Below are 19,559 nucleotides of genomic sequence, written 5' to 3' on the forward strand. Positions count from 1 at the left end.
GTTTCCTTCTCCTTGGAACATGAGTAAGAAGAGCACTAGACCAGGGCAGTTGTGAGATGGAGCTCTGTAAAACTTTCTACCCATTCTACTGAAAGGCATGCTAGGAAGCATGAGGGGGTAGTGGTTATAGTTGTGTGTATTTCTATGGATGTGGAGTAATAATGATGCACACATTCAGAGGGCTTCCACTGCCTTCCTTAGAACCATCCTAAGAGGAAGACATCGTGTGTATTGTCACCCCCAATTTGTAGATAAGGAAACCGAGGTTCAGTGGTTAAATGACTGGTCCAAGGTCACCAAGGTATTTCAGACAAGTTTTCTCCTGACTTCCCAAGAGCCCACATTGCCTTAGCAGCTCATTCCCGATGGGCCAGTCTTTGCTCTTCTGTCTTTGGTGGGTTTAAAAACCAAAACCAAAGCAAGTTTGCAGATCGCAGATTAGAGCCTTCTGGATCCTTACAGTAAATCCATGGGCCAGCTTGGATGAAAAGCCTGGTGGGGGAAAGCCCTTGCTTGGGTCCCAGCCTCTCCGCCCTCCCCACCAGGCCTCTAAAGCCACTTACCTACACATGCTGGACTTCCGAGACCCAGAGCTGCCGGGGGAAGATGGCGGAGTCTGGTAGGACCAGCTGTAGTCGGAGCCTTTCAGATCTTTGATCACCTGAACGAGGGGTAGCAACAAGGGTCACCGGAGCAGGGCACTCCTTTCTCCCAGCCACCAGAGAAGCAGAGGCCCCCTCGGACCCCGGAGAAGCCTCTTCTAGGCCCGTTCTTAGCTCTGCTCCTTCGCCCCTGGTAGCCAGTGGGAGCAGGTGGTCTTTGTGCTGCAGGAAAGGACTAAGGCAGGGGGAAGCCCTCCTCCCGCTGTGGGGCTCCCCACTTCCTGAACAACTCCAGGGAGGCTTCCCGCTGTAATAACAATAACAGGTAATAACAATCCCAGGCTGGACCTGGGATTTCATTAGTAAAGGATGTGGCTGGGCGACTTCTCTGAAACTGGGCTCCAACTTCTTGGCCTCAGACCCCTTTACGCTCGGGAAAATGACTCAAGGACTCTGTTTTGGTTCATGTGAGTCACATCTATTGATATCTACGAATTAGAAATGAAAACAGCCCAGCATTCTTAGGAAATTGTTTCTGAGCTGGTGGACTCCTTGAAAGGGTCACGGGGACCCTGGGGGTGGGGGGGTGTCCCTCGGTCCATGCTTGGAAAACCACTGCTCTTTGGTTACTTTGAGGATTCATGGTAAGTGACTTGCCCAAGGTCACACAGACACTGTTTGTCAGAGCTCAGGTCTGCCAGACTCCCAAACCTCTATTCTCTGAAAATAAAAATGTTTTAAGGCTTATACAGTATTTTACATTTTGATTTACATTTACATATTGAAACCCTCCCAAGGAACAGGAGGAGTAGGTTTGACGAGGATTATTAGCTTTATTTTCCACACGAGAAAACTGAGCTTCAGAGGAATGAATTTCTGTGGTCAGCTAGCGAGGCAAGTTCGGGAGGCGAGATCTGAATTTGGGTCCTGTGTTCTAGCCACACTTCGAAGGCTCTGGAGGTCTATTCTCTGTTCTCACAGCCATAAACACAATCCTTTTCTGATCTCCTGGAAGCCTTCCTGAATGGGCCCTAGTCTTGCCTCCCTGGGCCATCCCCCAGACACCTTCCCTGCCTTCCTCCCCCCACCACGAGACCCCCCTCCCACAGAGAGCTCTCACCTGCTCGCTGGCTGGTGGCAGCTTGTGGGGCTCGGCCGTCAGCACCACCAGGTCATCAATGATGCCCTGCAGGTGGGTGATCTCCCCCAACATGGTGATCTCTCCATTCTGGGCAGGGAGGAAAGAATCCCGAGCGGGAGAGTCAGCAAACCTCATCACGCCTGCCCTGGGGGCTCCTCCTCCAGGGGTCTGGGATGGGGGGCAGAGCACCCCTCTCTGAGGGTCAATCTGACTTCTTCACAAACAGGGCTTAGAAATTATATTCAGATCCGGCTTCCTGTTTCCTATTGCCCCGTTCCCGCTTCCTCCTCACTCCCCCAAAACTCAAGAGTTTGGGAATCACTGAGGAAACTCTGGGATTATGTGGGCTGGGTGTCTACACTTTTTCCTTCTTAAAATTTTTACTTTCTGTGTTAGAATGGATAGGAAGCATTGGTTCCAAGGCAGAAGAGCGGTAAGGGCTAGGCAATGGGGGTCAAGTGACTTGCCCAGGGTCACACGGCTAAGAAGTGTCTGAGGCCAGATTTGAACCCAGGACCTCCCATCTCTAGGCCTGACTCTCTATCCACTAAGCCACCTAGCCATCCCATCCCAATGTCTACACTTTTTGAATGAACCAGAATTCATTTCTAATGAGTTTTTCATGAATTCTAGTAGCTTCTTGGTTCATCCTTTATCATCTCACTCTGTTACAGGGACCTCCATGACAGAGAAGCATAAAGTGTCCAATTCTCCATATTTATATAGGAGCAAAACTGAGCTTCACGGGACAGTTCCCTCCGTGTCCTTGGTGCTGGCTGGATACAGCTCAGAGGGAGATACAACGAAGGCGAAGGCTTGATTTTGTTTTGGACTTGACCTGTGACTTCACTGTTTCGGTAACTCCTGATAAGGGAACTCCATCCATCAATCACTGATTGGGATCAGTGTTCGGGCACTGAGAAGCTAAGCTTGGACACAGGCCTTCCGTCTCTAAGCTCAGCTCTCCATCCACTACAGCAGGCCATTTCTGTGGTCTCTCATGAATCTAAACAACCAAAAAGCTCAACAAATCAGACTTTTGTTGACATCCCTGGATAACAACCAGTGCCAAGGCCCTACCAGAAGGGTTCTTAGCCTGGGGGCCCTGAACTTGGGGGTTTTATGTTTTGGTCACTGCATTTCAACATTAATTGGTTTCCTTTGTAATCCTACAAATTTTATTTTATGTATTTAAGAATGATTCTAAGAAGGGGTTGGTTCATAGACTTGCTCAGTCTGTTGTCAGAGGGTCCTGAAAAGAGGAAAAACTCCAAACATACCATCCTGAAATGCCTCCCAAACCACTCAAGAAAGATGAGCTACATCTGGCTTTGTCTTGGGCTTGGTGTAGTCCAGTGGTGATCTGGGTGGTCAACAAGCCTTTATTTAGCCCCTCCTATGCTTGGACTAGGGCCCATTGCAAGTGATGGAGATATAAAGAAAAAGAATGGCATGGTCCAAGTTGGGAGTTTACATTTGACTGGAATATTCAGTTCCTCCTCCTTCCTCCTCCTCTTCCTCCCTCTTCTCCTCCTCCCCCTCCTCCTTCTTCTTTGTTCTCTTCCTCTTCCTCCTCTTCTTCTTTTTCTTCCTCTTCTTCTTCTCCTCCTCCTCCTCCTCCTCTTCTTCTTCTTCTTCTCCTTCTTCTCCTTCTTCTCCTTCTTCTCCTTCTCCTTCTTCTTCTTCTTCTTCTTCTTCTTCTTCTTCTTCTTCTTCTTCTTCTTCTTCTTCTTCTTCTTCTTCTTCTTCTTCTTCTTCTTCTCCTTCTCCTCCTCCTCCTCCTCCTCCTCCTCCTCCTCCTCCTCCCCTTCTCCTCCTCCTCCTCCTCCTCCTCCTCCTCCTCCTCCTCCTTCTTCTTCTTCTTCTTCTTCTTCTTCTTCTTCTTCTTCTTCTTCTTCTTCTTCTTCTTCTTCTTCTTCTCCTTCTCCTTCTTCTTCTTCTTCTTCTCCTTCTCCTCCTCCTCCTCCTCCTCCTCTCCTTCTCCTCCTCCTCCTCCTCCTCCTCCTCCTCCTCCTCCTCCTCCTCCTCCTCCTCCTCCTCCTCCTCCTCCTCCTCCTCCTCCTCCTCCTCCTCCTCCTCCTCCTCCTCCTCCTCCTCCTTCTTCTTCTTCTTCTTCTTCTTCTTCTTCTTCTTCTTCTTCTTCTTCTTCTTCTTCTTCTTCTTCTTCTTCTTCTTCTTCTTCTTCTTCTTCTTCTTCTTCTTCTTCTTCTCCTCCTTCTCCTCCTCCTTCTTCTTCTTCTTCTTCTTCTCCTCCTCCTTCTCCTCCTTCTCCTTCTCCTCCTCCTTCTTCCCTTACCTTTTGTCTTAGAATTACTACTACGTATTGGTTCTAAGGCAGAAGAGGGAGTGGTGAGGGCTAGTCAATGGGGGTTAAGGATCACACAGGTAGGAAGTGTCTGCGACCTGATTTGAACCCAGGATCTCCTGTCTCAATGATTGTCTCCCAATCCATGGAGCCTCTGGGACCCCTTTTGTTTTCATCATTCCAGACAGGGGAGAAGATTTGGTCGCTTGTCCCTATCTACTTCAGGGAATCTAAGGAGAGAGTGTTTGGGAGGATCTTTGAATTGATTCTTATCGCTCCTCCCTTGGATTTGGCTCTCCTTTAAACCCAGCCCCAGCCAGCCCCTGGAGCTCATACCACCACAGGCTGCAGGAAGGTGATGAAGGTGCAGAACCGCCCTCTCTCCTCGATCAGGGCTCGGCGCACAGCCTGCTTCTCCGTCTCCTCCAGGAGCAGGTACATGTCGTTCACGTCCTGGAGGGCGTTGTCCAGCTGGGGCTGCAGGTCCCCTTTCCCTGTGGGGGACAGGAGATGCCCAGATGGGGAGGCCACCCTTCTCTCCAAGGGGGCCAAGCCTGGCTTCTCTCTGGGAGAAGGTTCGGCCACAGAGGGGCCCCCTTTCTCCAGCCTCGTCACCCCTCCCAAGTGTGAGGAAGGGTCTAGACAGCACCAGTCCTGACCAGCAAGGCAAAGCTTCTGCCTGTAGTGGGGGCTGTCCGAGTGCAGGCTGGAGGCTGAGGGGAAAGCATGAACCCACATGGTGGGAGGAGCCCAGGGCCTTGTAGGGTCTCCATCTAGGGCAGACTATGCAGTGACCCATGCAAGCAGGGTGGTATGGAGGGCTTGTCCCGGACAGGGAGGGCAAAGAAGGCACAGACACACACGAGGATGAAGGACGCCAAAAGCCAAAGCTGCAAAGCCACCTGGGGCCCCAGGGGAAAGGCAAAGGTCATCTGTGAGAGCGCAGGCCAGAGATGCCCTGCCCAGAGGTGGCAACATGGCGGGGAGATGCTACAGACTCAAGCACACGCTGAAAATGGAAGCAATGCACATTGGGAATTGCTGCTCCATGGTCAAGAGAAAGGTGGCCAGGTGCAGAGGGCCTGGCTTTTCAGAGCCCTCCGGCCACCCCATAAGGCCTCCTCTGATTCAGGTCCCACGAACGGGAACCAGAAATAATCCTTTTACCCTCCACCCCCCCTCCCCCGGGCTGGTCCAGGAAGAAGACCGCATGAGCAGGAGAGAGATGGCCACAAGACAGCTTCCCAGAATGCAGTTGGAGTGGGCAGATGAGGATGGGACAAGGCAAATGCTGAGCCTGGGGGTGGTCCGAAGCACACAGCCGTGGGCTTTGTGGGCTCTAAGAAGAGACTGGGAAGCGGTTTCCCATTCTGGTTACCTACTACGGCAAAGGCCAATGGTGAGATGTTGGCCTTAGGGCTAAGCTACCACCTCACTTTTCAGCCCTCCTAGGCAGCAAGGAACAAAATCCAGCTGAAAAGCTTCGACTGCCCGGCTCCCTTCACTCCTGATGGGGAGAGCTGGGAGTGGGGTCCCGGCAGGAGGGGGCTGGCCCAAGCCCATCCAAATTGGTCTCAGCATTAGCCCCAGGGCTCACCCCAGATGACTGCCTCCCCCAGGAACAGTGTGGCAAGAGAGGGAGAGAAAGAAAGAAATCAAGAGAATGGGGAAGAGTATGTGTGAAGGACGGAGGATGAGATACAGGGGAAAGGGAGATCGGGCTGTTAGCCAGGGGTGGGAGACGTGTAATGAACCCCAAGGAATGGCTGTGGGACAGCCTGCGATATTAGGGAAGGGACGGAACCTTCTGGCCAGGTCAGAGCTTATCCGGTGCCCATAACGGCTCCCTTTGCCAATTCCCAGGTGGCAGTAGGCTGGATCGGTGTCCTTCTGCCTCGGACTGGACACTTCCCCTACCTGGGAAGATGGGTTCATGCCTCCCTCCCCACAGAACCTCTGGGGAGTGGTGGGAACAGTAACAGCTCCTGGAGAGCAAACCCACTGGGGCTTCGGAGAAGGGAAGACTCGTAACCGGATGGGAGAGACGGCCTTCCCACCCCAAGCTCTCCGCCATGACCTGGCTGCCTCGATACTATGGTCTGCAAAGGTTCATTCCAAGCCCCGTCGGAGTGGTATGAGACAGAGAAATGCAACACAGACATGAAAGCTGGGCGAGAAGCTGGGAGAAGAGGGCCTGAGGAAGGGCCAGGGAGGCCAGCTGGAACGAACGAACGGATGGCGGCGGTGGTGGCGGTGGCGACTTTTGACTTACCAAGTAGCTCTACAGGAAGGATGTGGGAGGGAGGAGAAAGAAGAGAAGAGGAGAGACAGAGAGAAAGAGAGATGTGTGAAAGACAGCTGATGGACAGAGAGCTATTTCTCTCATTTTGAGGGGAAGTAGGTGGTTCCCCGCGACCCTCCCTGGGCTCCCTCTTGATAGTTCCCTTTGGGAGATGACAGGGGTCTCGAAGATGAGGTGGGCAGTTTCTAGAGGGGCCAGAGAGTTCAGTTGTGTGTGTGGAGGGGGATGTTAAAGCTCTGTCACCCCGAGTCTTCCCTAAAGTCGGCCTGAGATCCTTCCCTTGGAGGCTAGCCAGGATGAACCCTGGCTGGCTGGTTTTGTAACAGACCAGGGCCCACCTCTTTGGCCTGCTTCCTTCTTGGAACAATGTAAAGCTCTGGGAGATGCCCTGGCAGAAAGCCAGAGGATGTGACGGCTCCCATGGGTTCTGCCCATTGTACCATGCCAACAAACCCTGATGCTACCTCCCCCACTGGGGATGGAGGGGAGTCTGCCTGCCCGGAGGCTCTTGGCTACACAAATCAGCAGACCTAGATAGCATCCACTGTGCCCTCCCAGTGTCTCTAACTGGGACACTTTCCCCAGGGCTGGGGGCGCTTACCTTTCCTGGCTTTCTTCTGGAGTTTGAGTGTGTCTGATGATTTCTTCTTAATCTCATGGCGAGCGCGTTTATATTCTAAATAGGGAGAGAGGAATAAAAACAAGAGCCATGCCATGGGGGCACTGAGGTGTGAACCCGGCACCCTCACCTGCCACTGCCCCAACCCCTCCTCTTCCTTCCCATCCTAAGGACCTTTTGCGTGGTCCTTGTCTAGCTGGTTAGCCGTTTTTTTCCAGTCCTCAATCCTCTCTTGCAGGGGGTTGATGAGGCTTTCCAACAGGGCACTGCAAGAGTCAGAGAACAATCAGAAATGCAAATTTCCTATTGGCTGTGATGGAGTGGCAAAGGAAGCTTGGGTCCCTGCCCCACAAAGTATGGAAGAGTCGGGGATGAGGAGGTCTGCCTGGGTTTAGTGTGGGTCCCGGCCCTGGCCCCAGCCCCAGCCCCTGCCATCCAGACTTACTTGGTAAATTGCCGAAGCTTGGTCTCAATACTCCGGTGCCGCATACACATCCGGGTGAGGGCTGAGCCAATGTCTCTTGTGGCCCCTGGAAAAACAAGAGGCCCCTCCATGCTGAGAGGCTGCCATGGGATAGATCGAGCACTCCAGGGATGCTCAAGGAAAATGGGATTGAGGGAGGGCTGAGAAGCAGCTGCCACTGCCTGGGACACCGAGTCTTTGGCAAGTCCTCCTGCTGGCCACCAGAGGGCAATGTTTGCCCACAGAAATGCCCATCCCTGGGGACTGGCCAGTTCCCTGTCCACCTCCCTGAATATCTTCCCAGTCGGCTCTCCATGAGGCTGCCATGTTGTCCTCAAGCTTCTGTAGGCCACCTGGCCTAACTGGGGAAGAGGAGCAGTGGATAGGGAGGGGAAGAGGGAAGATTCACTGCTTGAGCCTCATATATGGCACCTAAAGGTTTCCATAGATACCCAGAATGTAAATACTGGTAAAAAAACCTATGGGAAGGAGCTACATTGTCCTATCCTGTTATTTAAAAAGGAAGAAACAGACTCAGAGTCTCCCTTGTCCAAGGTTACAAAACGAGTCAGTTTAGAAACTGAATTCCTCTCTCCATTCCCAACTCGGGGCTCCTTTTGCCTCCCTAGTTTCGATCCCACAAAGTCTAGAGGCCAGGATTATCTCCAACATCACCCGTTATCCCAGTGGCATCCAGAGAGGTGATCCTCTTCCTGTGGTCATGCTCACTCCCACCTCTATTCCTGGGGCTAATGCTGAGAGATCATATCATTGTCAGTACCCAGAATGCCTTCCCTTCCTTGTCCAATCAAATCTCATCCATTCAAAGCCCAGTTTAAGTGCCATCCCTGGACCTCTTTTCTTCTGGATCACTGTATGATGTGGGTTTAGAACCAGAAGATGATCTAGTCCAACCTCATTTTTACAGAGAAGGAAGCTTGAGGCACAGAGAGGGAGGATGACTTTCCAAAGTCACAAAGCTAATAAGTGTTATCCAGGAACCCAGGTCCTCCGACTATTTCAAATTCAATGCTTCTCCACCTTTTATTACATGTACCTTCAGCCTTTTGATATACACACATGCAATCTCCTTAATGAACTTAATAAGCTCAGGGAGGGCAGGGATAATGCATTTATACTCCTTTGTATGCTATCCCTGTCCACAACACTAAATAAAAATGCCCTGTATATCATAGGCACTCCCCTAGTTAGATAGTATAGTGGCCTTGAAATCTGAAGACCTGAATTTGAATCTTGACCTTCATGTTTACTATTGTTGTGTCCCTGGACAAGTCACTTAACCTTTTTCTTTTCAGCCTCAGTTTTTTCATCTGTAAAATGGGGATAATAAAAATACTCAACCTTCCCTCCTATCCCCCACTAAGGTTGGACCAAATGAGATAACATGGAAGAGTTTTGTAAATCCTAAAGCACTAAATTCTAGGAATTATTATTATTAACAGTAAACTCCAAGAGAGAATTGATTAAAGCTTTTTTTGTACTTCATGTCTCCCCAGCCCTGAGCCAAAGAAGGCTTTACACATAGGAGATGCTTAAAAAAATATTTGCTGAACTCAGAGGAACTGAATAAACACCAGATGCCTGAGTGAAAATAGAGCCTGGACCCAGGGTCCGGGGTCTAGGATACCAGCTGCCCTGAAGGGCTTGACTAGGGGCACATTCCTAGCATGTCTGGAGGCTCCAAGCTTCAAGGAAAGGCGGGCAGAGATCCAAGTGGCAGGGCCCACCCTGAGCTACTGGACTTGAACAGCTGGCATTCCCCTTTACCACTCCCTACCTCTGCCTAGAGCTCAGTGGGCAGGACCACTTGTTTACCAGCATGCCAGGGGCTGCCCCCCTCCTTCCTTTAGGGAAGCTTAGGAGTCAGTCTTATGAAGTATTGACCTGTCCTTGACATCTCTATAGGCTCTTATGCTACATATAGGCTGTGCCAAGGGTAAGGGTGGCCATTCCCAGGAGACATTTCTCAGTGCCCGTGGCTGTTTCTCAACTTTGCGTCCAGTAACCATCCCCAGAATTTCCCCTATTGTAGGCATTTGGGTAGAACCCAAAATGGTTCTGCAGGGGAACAGCACAAGAGAACAGAGGAGGGCTGAGTTTTCTGTAATATCAAGAAAATGTAAACCGAATCTGTTGAGGAATGGCTAAACAAATTATGGTATAGGAATGTAAGGGGATAGAATTGGGCCCTAAGAAGTGCCAGTAGGGATGGTTTCAGAGAAACTTTGGAAGACTTGAATGAACTGATGCAGAGTGAAGTTAGAACTAGGCTACTAGTTTATGACAACAATAGGAACACTGTGAAGACAATCCACTTTGAAAGGCTGGAGAACTCTCTCTGATCAATGCAATGACTGACCGAGATCCCAGAGGACCAGTGCTTCAGTCTCTAACCCCTTCCTAAGAGGGGATGGACTCAATAAGGAGAACGGGATACACATTTTTGGCCAGGATCCGTGTAGGAATGTTTTGCTTGCCTTCGCATACTTATTTTGAGAGGTTTTTTGCTTTTTCTTTTTCTGGTTCAGTGAGGCAGAAGGAAGTAGGATGGAAAGATGACAAGCAGGTTAGGTAGGTGGTTCAGTGGAAGACTTGAGTTCAAATCTAGATTCATACTCTATCTGCAAGTCACTTAACTGCTCTCAGCCTCAGTTTTCTCATCTATAAAATGGAGATAACAATAGCTTCTACTTCTACTTCCCAGAGTTGAGGACCAAATGAGATAATACTTAATATATATATTAAAATAATATATATAAAATAATATAAAAAATAATATAAATATAAATAATAAAAAATATAAAAAATAAAATAAAAAATAATAAAAAAAGTACATAGCAACTTTTTAAGTGCTCTCTCTATAAATGTAATTGTTATATTAATTGAATTTTTTAAATGAAAAAGAAAGAGAATGGTTGAGTTTTCCCACCATCATAGGAGCAAAAAAGAGACCAGAGGCAGAATGTGAAACAATCCAAAACAAAGCTATACCAAACTCCTAACCCATCCTGGCTGGCCTTGGCCATTCCCCAGGTCCTGGATACGGCATCGAAGTTCCACCTAGTCTACATTGCACCTTGCAAGCCCATCCGAAACACTCGTATTTGTGTCTGTGAGCACAGAAATGTTGCCGTGGGGCTGCTGTCCAGGCCTATCCCTTTCTCTGTGGTGCTCAGTTGCCCAGGCTGAAGAAGACAAGACTTAGGAGGGACACGAAAGCTGCGTTCAAATGCTTGAAGACAACAGCGCAGAAATGATGCACGCCTATCTCTTCTCTTTGCTACGGCATCCTACATAGGAGCCGGGGGTCACCAGGGTGGAAAAGGAAGTAGCTTATCCAGGCCAGCTTTGCTTCCTCTATTGGGTTCCCTATTGAGGGAGGCCTCTTGTCCAAGTGGGCACCAACCTTTGGCGTTGGTGGCACTCAGAGAAGCGACAACCCTTTTTCTGCCGTCTCTCCTCCCAAATGCATCATTCTTCTCCACAGAGGGTGATGCCATTGGGAGTTCGAGGTTCCCTTCCTCACAATGGCGTTCTTCTTCTCACTATGGCATGAACCTCATGACTCACTCCAGTGTTTTTGCCTTTAGTAAATGGCTTGTTGATCGACTGTTGGCCAAGATCCTCCCTGAGTGTCGAAGGCCCCTGTCCCCTGAGAGCTGTCTTCCTGAGGCCATGAATTCCTTAGAGAAATCCCTCCCACCACTGCTTCCACCTCCCTGACTCAGGGAGACCATGTCCTCCCCACGGCCCACCAGCCAGGCCACATCACTGTGCCCAGCCCTACAGAACACGCTCTGTGTCTCAGGCCCAGGGGCATAATGAGTTTACTGTCCCAGAGTCAAAGTATGGAAGGGAGGAGTGGGCAGACAGTGGTGAGGTGGGAACACCGTGTTCAGCCGCCTATCCCTGCTGCTTTCCCACTTTGGGCAAAGCCAAGGCTTGGTCCAACCAGGCTAGGAAGTTGGCTCCTTTGGGTACAGCCTGTGCCAGCTCTGTCTTCCCTTTTCAGAGGAAGCAGTGTTTGCCCCTCCTTGACCACCCAGGGCGTCAGTGGGGATCCTTACCCATCATTCCCCTTTTGTTCCCTTCATTCCAGCCAAACTGTTCCTTGCACATGACTTTATCTCCCAATTCCAGGCTCTCACACAGATTGTGTCATGCCTGTAATGCATCATCCTCCTGAGTCAAGGCCCATGTTTTAAACTTCTTTGTACAGGGAACTTAGTAGGTACAGAAATGGAGTATTTATTATCTTATTTAATATTTTGATTTTTAATTTTAATTGATTGATCAACCAACAAACTGGGAGTTCATAGAATCATAGGCCATTTAGCCCAGTTCACTCATTTTATAGATGGGGAAACTGAGGCCCACAGAGGTGAATTGACTTGCCCAAAGTCAGAAAGTAAGTGGCAGAAGCACGTTTTGAATCCAGATCCTCAGACTCCAAAAATAATGTCCTTTAGTCCATACTGGGTCATGCCTATTTGCAATTACTGGTCACATCTGTCTGTGACTATCCTTGGAACCCAGAGTCTTTCCACTTCTTGCCGAGGGCACCTGAAGAAGCTGAGGCAAAGAACTCTCCAGACCATGAGCCCCTCTTGCCTTGAGTCTTTTAGTTAGGACAAGGGAGAAATAGCTCCAAAAGGCATTCATTCTATCTGATTCCATCAGATAAGAGTCTCTGGTCTCCTTCTTCTCAGATCTGGGCCCTGGAATTATCCATGGTGCTGTTTGCCCATTAGATAACAGGGAGAACTGATAGAGCCCTACACTCTTGTGATCTGATCTCACTTGACTTACTATATCCTTAGGGATGAAGAATGATCATTATCTTCATCTCATAGAATGGTAGAGAAATGAAGTCCAGGAAAGAGAAGCCACTTGCTCAACATCACAGAGCAAGTCTGAGAAAGAAGCTCATGGAACCTGACTCTGGGTCTTACGTCCTTTCCAATTTTTTAACCCTTATCTTCCATCTTCGAATCAATATTGTGTATTGGTTCCAAGGCAGAAGACCTAGCAATTGGGGTTAAGTAACTTGTCCGGGGTCACAGCTAGGAAGTATCTGAGGACAAATTTGAACCCAGGGCTCCCGCCTGGCTATCCACTGAGTCATTTGGCCTCTTCCATTGGTTTTTATTCCATATCCCTGTTGTATTCCATATCCCTTGACCCTGTTTTCTTCATTGGCTCCCATTTCCCTGCCCCGTTTCCATTTCCATCCTCCTACCTCTGGTGTTGGTGGCCATATCCGCCACTTTCTGGAAGGCATCCAAGAAAGCAACTGCAGCCAGGACTGTGGTCCTGTGGGAGACAGGAAGATGGTGGAGTCATTGGAATATCTTCTCCTCTTGTGGCCCACCCCAGTTGGCAGACTTTGAGCCCTGGACCCTTTCTAAGGAGATAAGACTCAGCCCAGCAATTGGGAGAAAGTCCCAGGCTGTCTCTGTTCTTTTGGGCCACCTGGGCCAACATGGGCTATCTCTTGGGGGTCGAATTGGATGGCTTCTTCTGCTTTTGAAGCTAGGGTGCTCAGGCCTACCCTATCCCACTGTTCCTGGGGGATGGTTCTACTGTCTCACCTGAGCTGAGAGTGTAGCTTAGTGGCCTTCGAATTGAAGTCTTCCCAGATGGGATAGGAGCTCTGGAGGGAGGAGGGAAGAAAAAGGCAGGTGAGATAAACAACAGTGACAGGTCATTTTTCTCCAAAATTCAGCCCAGCCTCTCTGTTATCATTATTACCCACTAAGCAACGGAAAAGGGAGTAGACTGGGCCATTCTCATACTCCAGGGAACGGCAATTCTGTGGGTGTGGGGAAATGAAACCTCTTTATAAGCTAGTAGATGGTCTTCAAGAGCTGTGGTCGAAAAGGAATGCCTCTGAGGCCAACCTGGTGATGATCCTCTCTGATATGGGCAGCGCTGATCATGCTCTGCGACCTGCTTCAACCAATGAGCCTACCCTGTGCGAGGTACCAAGGATCCACAGACAAAGCCAGAAAAAGCTCCTGTCCTCAAGGGGCTTGGATTCTACTTCAACGGGTCCAGCCTGGGAAGAGCTAGGAGAGCTTGTGCTCTGGGGTCATGTCATGAGGGGGAACCCAAGAAGGGCAGGCTTCAGGGAATGGAGCATCTCTCGTGACCAAGCAAACATGGAGAGATGAACATCCTCCCTCACCCTCTGGAAGAGTGGGGGCACAGGAGACCCAAGGCCTTTCCCCCTTCTTAGCCCCTCCCAAAGGGATGCTGTCCCCTCCTTCCCTCCCTTGGTGCCCCATGAATCACAGGAGACCTCTCCCGGCTTTCTCCATTACAGCAGCTGTAGCTGGCGTGGAGAAGGAGGTAAGGTGATGGCTGGATGGTTTAGTCAGGGAACAGCAGGTGCTCATGTAGGCATACCAGCTGCCTGGAGACGGTATTCTAGTTGTCCTTGCGTTGCCGGCCAGAGCCCGAGCAGTTATGGGCATCCTTGAATGGTCAGGAGATGGAAGGGTCCTCCTCAGGGATGAGGAGATGGAGGCCCAGACAAGTAGATGGACGAAGGGAAGTAGCAAAACCAGGATACAAACAAGGTCTTTTTACTCTCTCCACTATGCCGCCCAGGACAAGGTTTTGTCAAAGAAGACAAACAGGACCCAGAAGGCCACCGTCCAAGACTTTCCTGGGCAGTACCTGGGGGAGGGAGTCCTAGCCACAGGCTCCTCTCCCACAAGAGGAGTGGGCTATGGAACGAGGAGGGGAAAGAAGGGCATGCCCACCCCAGAACGACACTGTCCTTCAGAGTAATTCACCCACCTAACAGCCTTAAAAAGAGGGGGATCGCCGGGTGCATCCTGGTGTCTCTTATAACAGAGAATGAAAAGTGGAGGGGGGAAACCCTAGGCAAATTGGACTTAGGGTTCCATTCCCCTTGGCCTCCACTCTTCAAAGAAGCAAGGAAGCCCCAAGCTCCGTGTCCCTGGGGCCTGCTCGGCTTTACAAGGGGTCCCAGAAACCCACTTTGGCCCAAGAGGAGAACATAAAGTATCCCTAAGATGGCCCCGGAGTTCATTTCAGAGAGCTCCAAGTCCTGCCCTGATTCCTATCGACTCCCTAGGAATACCCCCCCCCCCCCACACACACTATATTGTAGAAATACTTATTTACGCAAATACAGATTTAATAAATGCGTGCTCTATTTAACATATGTGTATGTGTGTATCCCAGAAGGGGACATTCAGCAGTTCTGGGTCACAGGCCATGGCCGTTGGACAGAGGAAGAGTCTGGGGATGAGCAAGGAGACCTCGCTCCCCCAAGCTGGCACCGGCCCCCCAATGGATGCTCGGCGTTGCGTCTCCCCTTAGACCAGGCTCTGCGGCTGGGGACCCACCATGAGCTGGCCAGGCTATGGCCGGGATTGGCCCGAGAGGGGACGGTGCTGGTGGCTCTGCTGGGCCCCGCTGGCTTTAGGGGGACAGCCAGCCACCCAGGCCCTGAATGGGGTGCTTGTGCTGGGGACAGAGCTACCTTTCTCCTCCCTGCGGCGGGGGGACGGAGGAGGAAACAGTGCGGCCTTTATCCCAGCCTGGCCCGGAGAGGAGGAAGGAGTTTCCCGTCTGGGTTCAGTGAGGGGAGGCTGACGCGGCCCCCCAAGGCCCAAATTGGAGCTGTTGTGTTTAGCTTTGAGCAAAATAAGTTGGTTGGTTTTCTTAAGAGCCTTTTCTGGCCCAAAGCTCCCACTCCCGCCCCGGCCTGGGCGGCTCAAAGGCGTCTTTATGACACAGCCTTTTCGGGCTGACCCCTCGCCGGACACAGAAGGCTGCAGAGATGGAATGTCAAGCCCTACCTCGCCGTCCATCCCTCCCCAAATGGCTGCCCGGGGCCTGAGCCGAGGGGACTGCCTGGATGGACGGCCCTCCTGCTGAAGGGCTGAGGAGGGGGCTGCTTCCCACAGGGGAGGCCCAGGCTTGAGCCGGAGGCCGAGAGGCCCATTGCTGAGGCTGAGGCGGAGGCAGCCCCTCACTCTCCTGGGCGCTCTCCTCCAGCCAGAGAGAGGCGGACAGAACACCTGGTGTTGGGGGAAGGGCCCGGCCGGCCGGCCTCCCTCTCTCCCGTCTGGGGAGGCCCCACAGGAAGGGGGAGGAAAGAAAGCTCCAACAGGCACATGGGGAAGGAGAAACTCGCCATGGATAACGGGGCTTGGAGGTTGGCAGATGGTTCTCTGTACAGTCCTGAGCCTCTCGGCCGCCTGGGGAAGGAAGGGCTGTTATGACCCTCTTTTTACAGGTGGGGAAACTGAGGCTGACATCAAGAGCCTCTCGGCCCCCTGGGAGGGAAGAACTGTTATGACCCTCTTTTTACAGGTGGGGAAACTGAGGCTGACATCAAGAGCCTCTCGGCCCCCTGGGAGGGAAGAACTGTTATGACCCTCTTTTTACAGGTGGGGAAACTGAGGCTGAGAGACCCCGACTTGGCAGGGGATGGATGTCTCTGAGTCTCTTCAAAGCTCTGGAAGATTCTCGGCTTGTCCAGGCAGCCCAATGGGCCATGGTGTCAGAGAGAATGTCTTTAGTGCCCCCGCCCCCCTCTTCGTATAAACGTGTAGAAAAAGAGATTCTTAGTGGCAGGGGCTTTCCCAGCCGGAGCAAGGCCTCCTTTAGGCGTCTGCTTGGGGCTGGGGTCTAGAGAGCCCAGAGGGAAGGGCGCTGAGGGGTGGGATGGCAAGGGAAGACAAAGCAGCGGCAGGGAACAGAAGCTGCCTGTCTCCCACCCTCCCACCCACACAAAGCAGCCCCCAAACGGGAGCAGCGGCCCGGGAGAGGGAAGGCAAATATTTGAGAAACTCGGAGCCAAATCATCCCTGGGCAGGGAGTGGCCGGCAGCTGTGGCTGGACTGGCCTCCCCTCCCTCCCTCTGGGAATGCCGGGCTTGTCCAGCCTTTTCTTAGCTGCAGCCTCAGAAAAGAGGGGACTCCCGGCAAGGGACCAGCTGCTGCGGCCCCTCGGAATGGGCCAAGGGCAGCCGGCGGAGCTCTGCCCTCCCAAGTGGACCCTTTGGAGAGAGAGGAAGCCCAGGGAGAGCTCGGAGGCTCCAGGGCGGTGGGAACTGAGGGTCGAGGGGAGAGCCCACACGGGGAGAGGAACCTCATTTGTCCGAGGGACCAGAAACCAAGTCCGCCGGCATTTTGTAAACCTTAAAACCCTCTACAGGGGCAGCTGGGTGGCTCAGTGGATGGAGAGCCAAGTCTAGAGACGGGAGGTCTTGGGTTCAAATCTGACCTCAGACACTTCCCTGATGGGTGACCCTGGGCAGGTCACTTGACCCCCATTGCCTAGTCCTTCCTGCTCTTCTGTTTTGGAACTAATACACAGTATTGACTCCAAGATGGAAGGTAAAGGGGAAAAAAAACCCCTCTACAACTACTTCATCATTGTTTTTGAGGGGAGTTGGGAACTCCCAGTGTGGACACTCCCTCCATGGAGATAGACTGGCAACTTTGCCTTCATCGATTAGTCTTAAGAGAGCTGACTGGACCTGAGAACTCAAGAGTCATACATGTGGCTCGCTCTTTCCTTCGCTCCCTCCCTTCTTTCTTTCCTCCCTCTGTAAGTATAAGGGATGGGGAAAATGCATGGATTGTCTTTAAGAGGAAAAGAGGAGAATTTAGACACAAACCCTTATCCTTACACCTCCTTCTCCCTCCCTCCTTCCCTTCCTCCCTTCTTTCTTCCCCTCCTCTCTTCCTTCCTTCCTTCCTTCCTTCCTTCCTTCCTTCCTTCCTTCCTTCTTTCTTCCCCTCCTTCCTTCCTTCCTTCCTTCCTTCCTTCCTTCCTTCCTTCCTTCCTTCCTTCCTTCCTTCCTTCCTTCCTTCCTTCCTTCCTTCTTCCCCTCCTCTCTTCCTTCCTTCCTTCCCTCCTTCCCTCCTTCCTTCCTTCCTTCCTTCCTTCCTTCCTTCCTTCCTTCCTTCCTTCCTTCCTTCCTTCCTTCCTCTTCCTCTCTCCCTCCCTTTTTCTTCCTTCCTTCCTTCCTTCCTTCCTTCCTTCCTTCCTTCCTTCCTTCCTTCCTTCCTTCCTTCCTTCCTTCCTTCCTTCCTTCCTTCCTTCCTTCCTTCCTCTCTCCCTCCCTTTTTCTTCCTTCCTTCCTTCCTTCCTTCCTCTCTCCCTCCCTTTTTCTTCCTTCCTTTCTTCCTTCCTCTCTCCTCCCTTTTTCTTCCTTCCTTCCTTCCTTCCTTCCTTCCTTCCTTCCTTCCTTCCTTCCTTCCTTCCTTCCTTCCTTCCTTCCTTCCTTCCTTCCTTCCTTCCTTCCTTCCTTCCTTCCTCTCTCCCTCCCTTTTTCTTCCTTCCTTCCTTCCTCTCTCCCTCCCTTTTTCTTCCTTCCTTCCTTCCTTCCTTCCTTCCTTCCTTCCTTCCTTCCTTCCTTCCTTCCTTCCTTCCTTCCTTCCTTCCTTCCTTCCTTCCTTCCTTCCTTCCTTCTTTCCTTCCTTCCTCTCTTCCTCCCTCTCTTCCTCTCTTCCTTCCTCCCTCTCCTTTTGTCTTAGTATCGATTCTTTTTCTTTTTTTAAACCCCTTAACTTCCTTCTTGGAGTCAATACTGTGTGTTGGCTCCAAGGCAGAAGAGTGGTAAGGGCTAGGCCATGGGGGTCAAGTGACTTGCCCAGGGTCACCCAGCTAGAAGCGCCTGAGGCCACCTTTGAACCCAGAACCCCCCCCCATTCCAAATCCGGTGCTCTATCCACTGTGCTACCTAGCTGCTCCCCGCTTTACCCGGCCTCTGAGGCCACCATCAGCACTAGAAAAGGCTCCAGATCAAGGCACAGAGAAGGCTAAGGATCCAGGCCAGTGTCCGGCCTTCCGTCTAACATTCACTGGGTCGGCCTCCTCTCGAGACACCCATCGCTTCATGTCACCGTTGCACTAAGCTTTCTGGACGCCTTGGATTAAGGCTCCTCAGGAGACGTTGACGAGTGTGCGAGACCCGCACAAGCCAGCGACTCTCTGGGCATCTCAGAACCCCCCCCCCCCAGGCTGTGCCGCAGACGCCAGGCTGGCCTGAATGAGGGGAGGGGCGCTGAGGCTTCTGGGACGCCTGCACGTAGGAGAAAACACACGCAGGAATTGGGCCTTCCGAGCGTCCCGGCCTCCCGGGATGGAATTTTAACGCTCCATTTTACAGAGGGAGAAATAGAGTTCCCAGATGTTGGGGGCCTGAAGGAGGGCCATGCAGTTATAAGGAGAAGGGTCCAGTCTGCCCTGGTTTCTTCTGCCCCCCCAGGGTCTCTCCTCTTGAACAGGCCCCACGTTTGGGGGTGTAAACCCTGTAAAGGTCCCCCTTCCTGCACTGGGCATCAGGGACACCCCAAAAGTCCTTCCCAAAGGATGGAATTTCAAGATGGGAAATCAAGGCCTAGAACCGAACTGAAATGGGAACAGCAGAGCCACGGGGAGCTGGGCCGGGGTTCCCTGCCGGCGCGGTGTGTGGGGAAGGGCCATGAGCATTTATTAAGCGCCTGCTGTCTGCTGGGTCCTGTGTGAAGCCCTTCAGAAATATTTCCTCACTGAACAGCTTTGACTCCACAGGACACATCATGAGACGGCGTCGTGAACAGATTCCTGGATGAGCCGGCGGGAAGACCCACGTTCAGATCCTGACTCGGGCACGGACGCGTAACCTCTCCGAGCCTCCGTTTTCTTGTCTTTAAAATGGGCACAGCGGTGGCATTGATCATCACAGCGATCTCACCCGGAAGGACACCCAAGGGCTGCCGAGAAGACCCCGATGGCCAACGGCCGGGTCCCCCCTTCCCCGCCTTTCACGGATCCTCGGCTTGCCCTCGACATGGTGTGAGGGCGGCACCGCATGCCAGGGAGGGCCCGTTTCCTCCCAACTCTCCAGCTGGTGATGACTCGGGTCCCCAGGCTTCCACAGCCAGCTCCGGCAGGGGTGCCAGCCCCAGGCCCCCGCCGCTCTCCAGGCCCTCCTCGGCCTTTAGGCCCCGGCGGGCGGACGTGCAGGAGCTGGAGGGCTTTACACAGCCTTGCATTTGGGGTTGGGCCGGGCAGCCGGGCTCCTGGCTCGGCCTCTCCCCACTAGGTAGGACTCTGGTGGGCCCTTTAAGTC

The 19,559-nt window shown here is 52.0% G+C and overlaps 1 protein-coding gene across 8 annotated transcripts in view; it reads right to left on the minus strand.

Annotated features, from left to right (window-relative positions):
• The window catches only part of MTSS2 (MTSS I-BAR domain containing 2), a 36,713-nt gene that overhangs the window by 11,477 nt on the left and 5,677 nt on the right, over positions 1–19,559 (minus strand). For all 8 annotated transcript variants that reach the window (XM_056824661.1, XM_056824644.1, XM_056824655.1 and 5 more), the window contains exons 2-9: positions 13,045–13,106; positions 12,693–12,766; positions 7,415–7,499; positions 7,144–7,235; positions 6,952–7,026; positions 4,385–4,542; positions 1,723–1,830; positions 564–661 (exon numbers count right to left, since the gene is read on the minus strand). In XM_056824661.1, the coding sequence (XP_056680639.1) occupies positions 564–661; positions 1,723–1,830; positions 4,385–4,542; positions 6,952–7,026; positions 7,144–7,235; positions 7,415–7,499; positions 12,693–12,766; positions 13,045–13,106 (752 nt within the window). The remainder of the gene's footprint in view (positions 1–563; positions 662–1,722; positions 1,831–4,384; positions 4,543–6,951; positions 7,027–7,143; positions 7,236–7,414; positions 7,500–12,692; positions 12,767–13,044; positions 13,107–19,559) is intronic.

The sequence above is a fragment of the Monodelphis domestica genome, chromosome 1 (assembly GCF_027887165.1).
Source record: "Monodelphis domestica isolate mMonDom1 chromosome 1, mMonDom1.pri, whole genome shotgun sequence".
NCBI lineage: Eukaryota > Metazoa > Chordata > Mammalia > Didelphimorphia > Didelphidae > Monodelphis > Monodelphis domestica.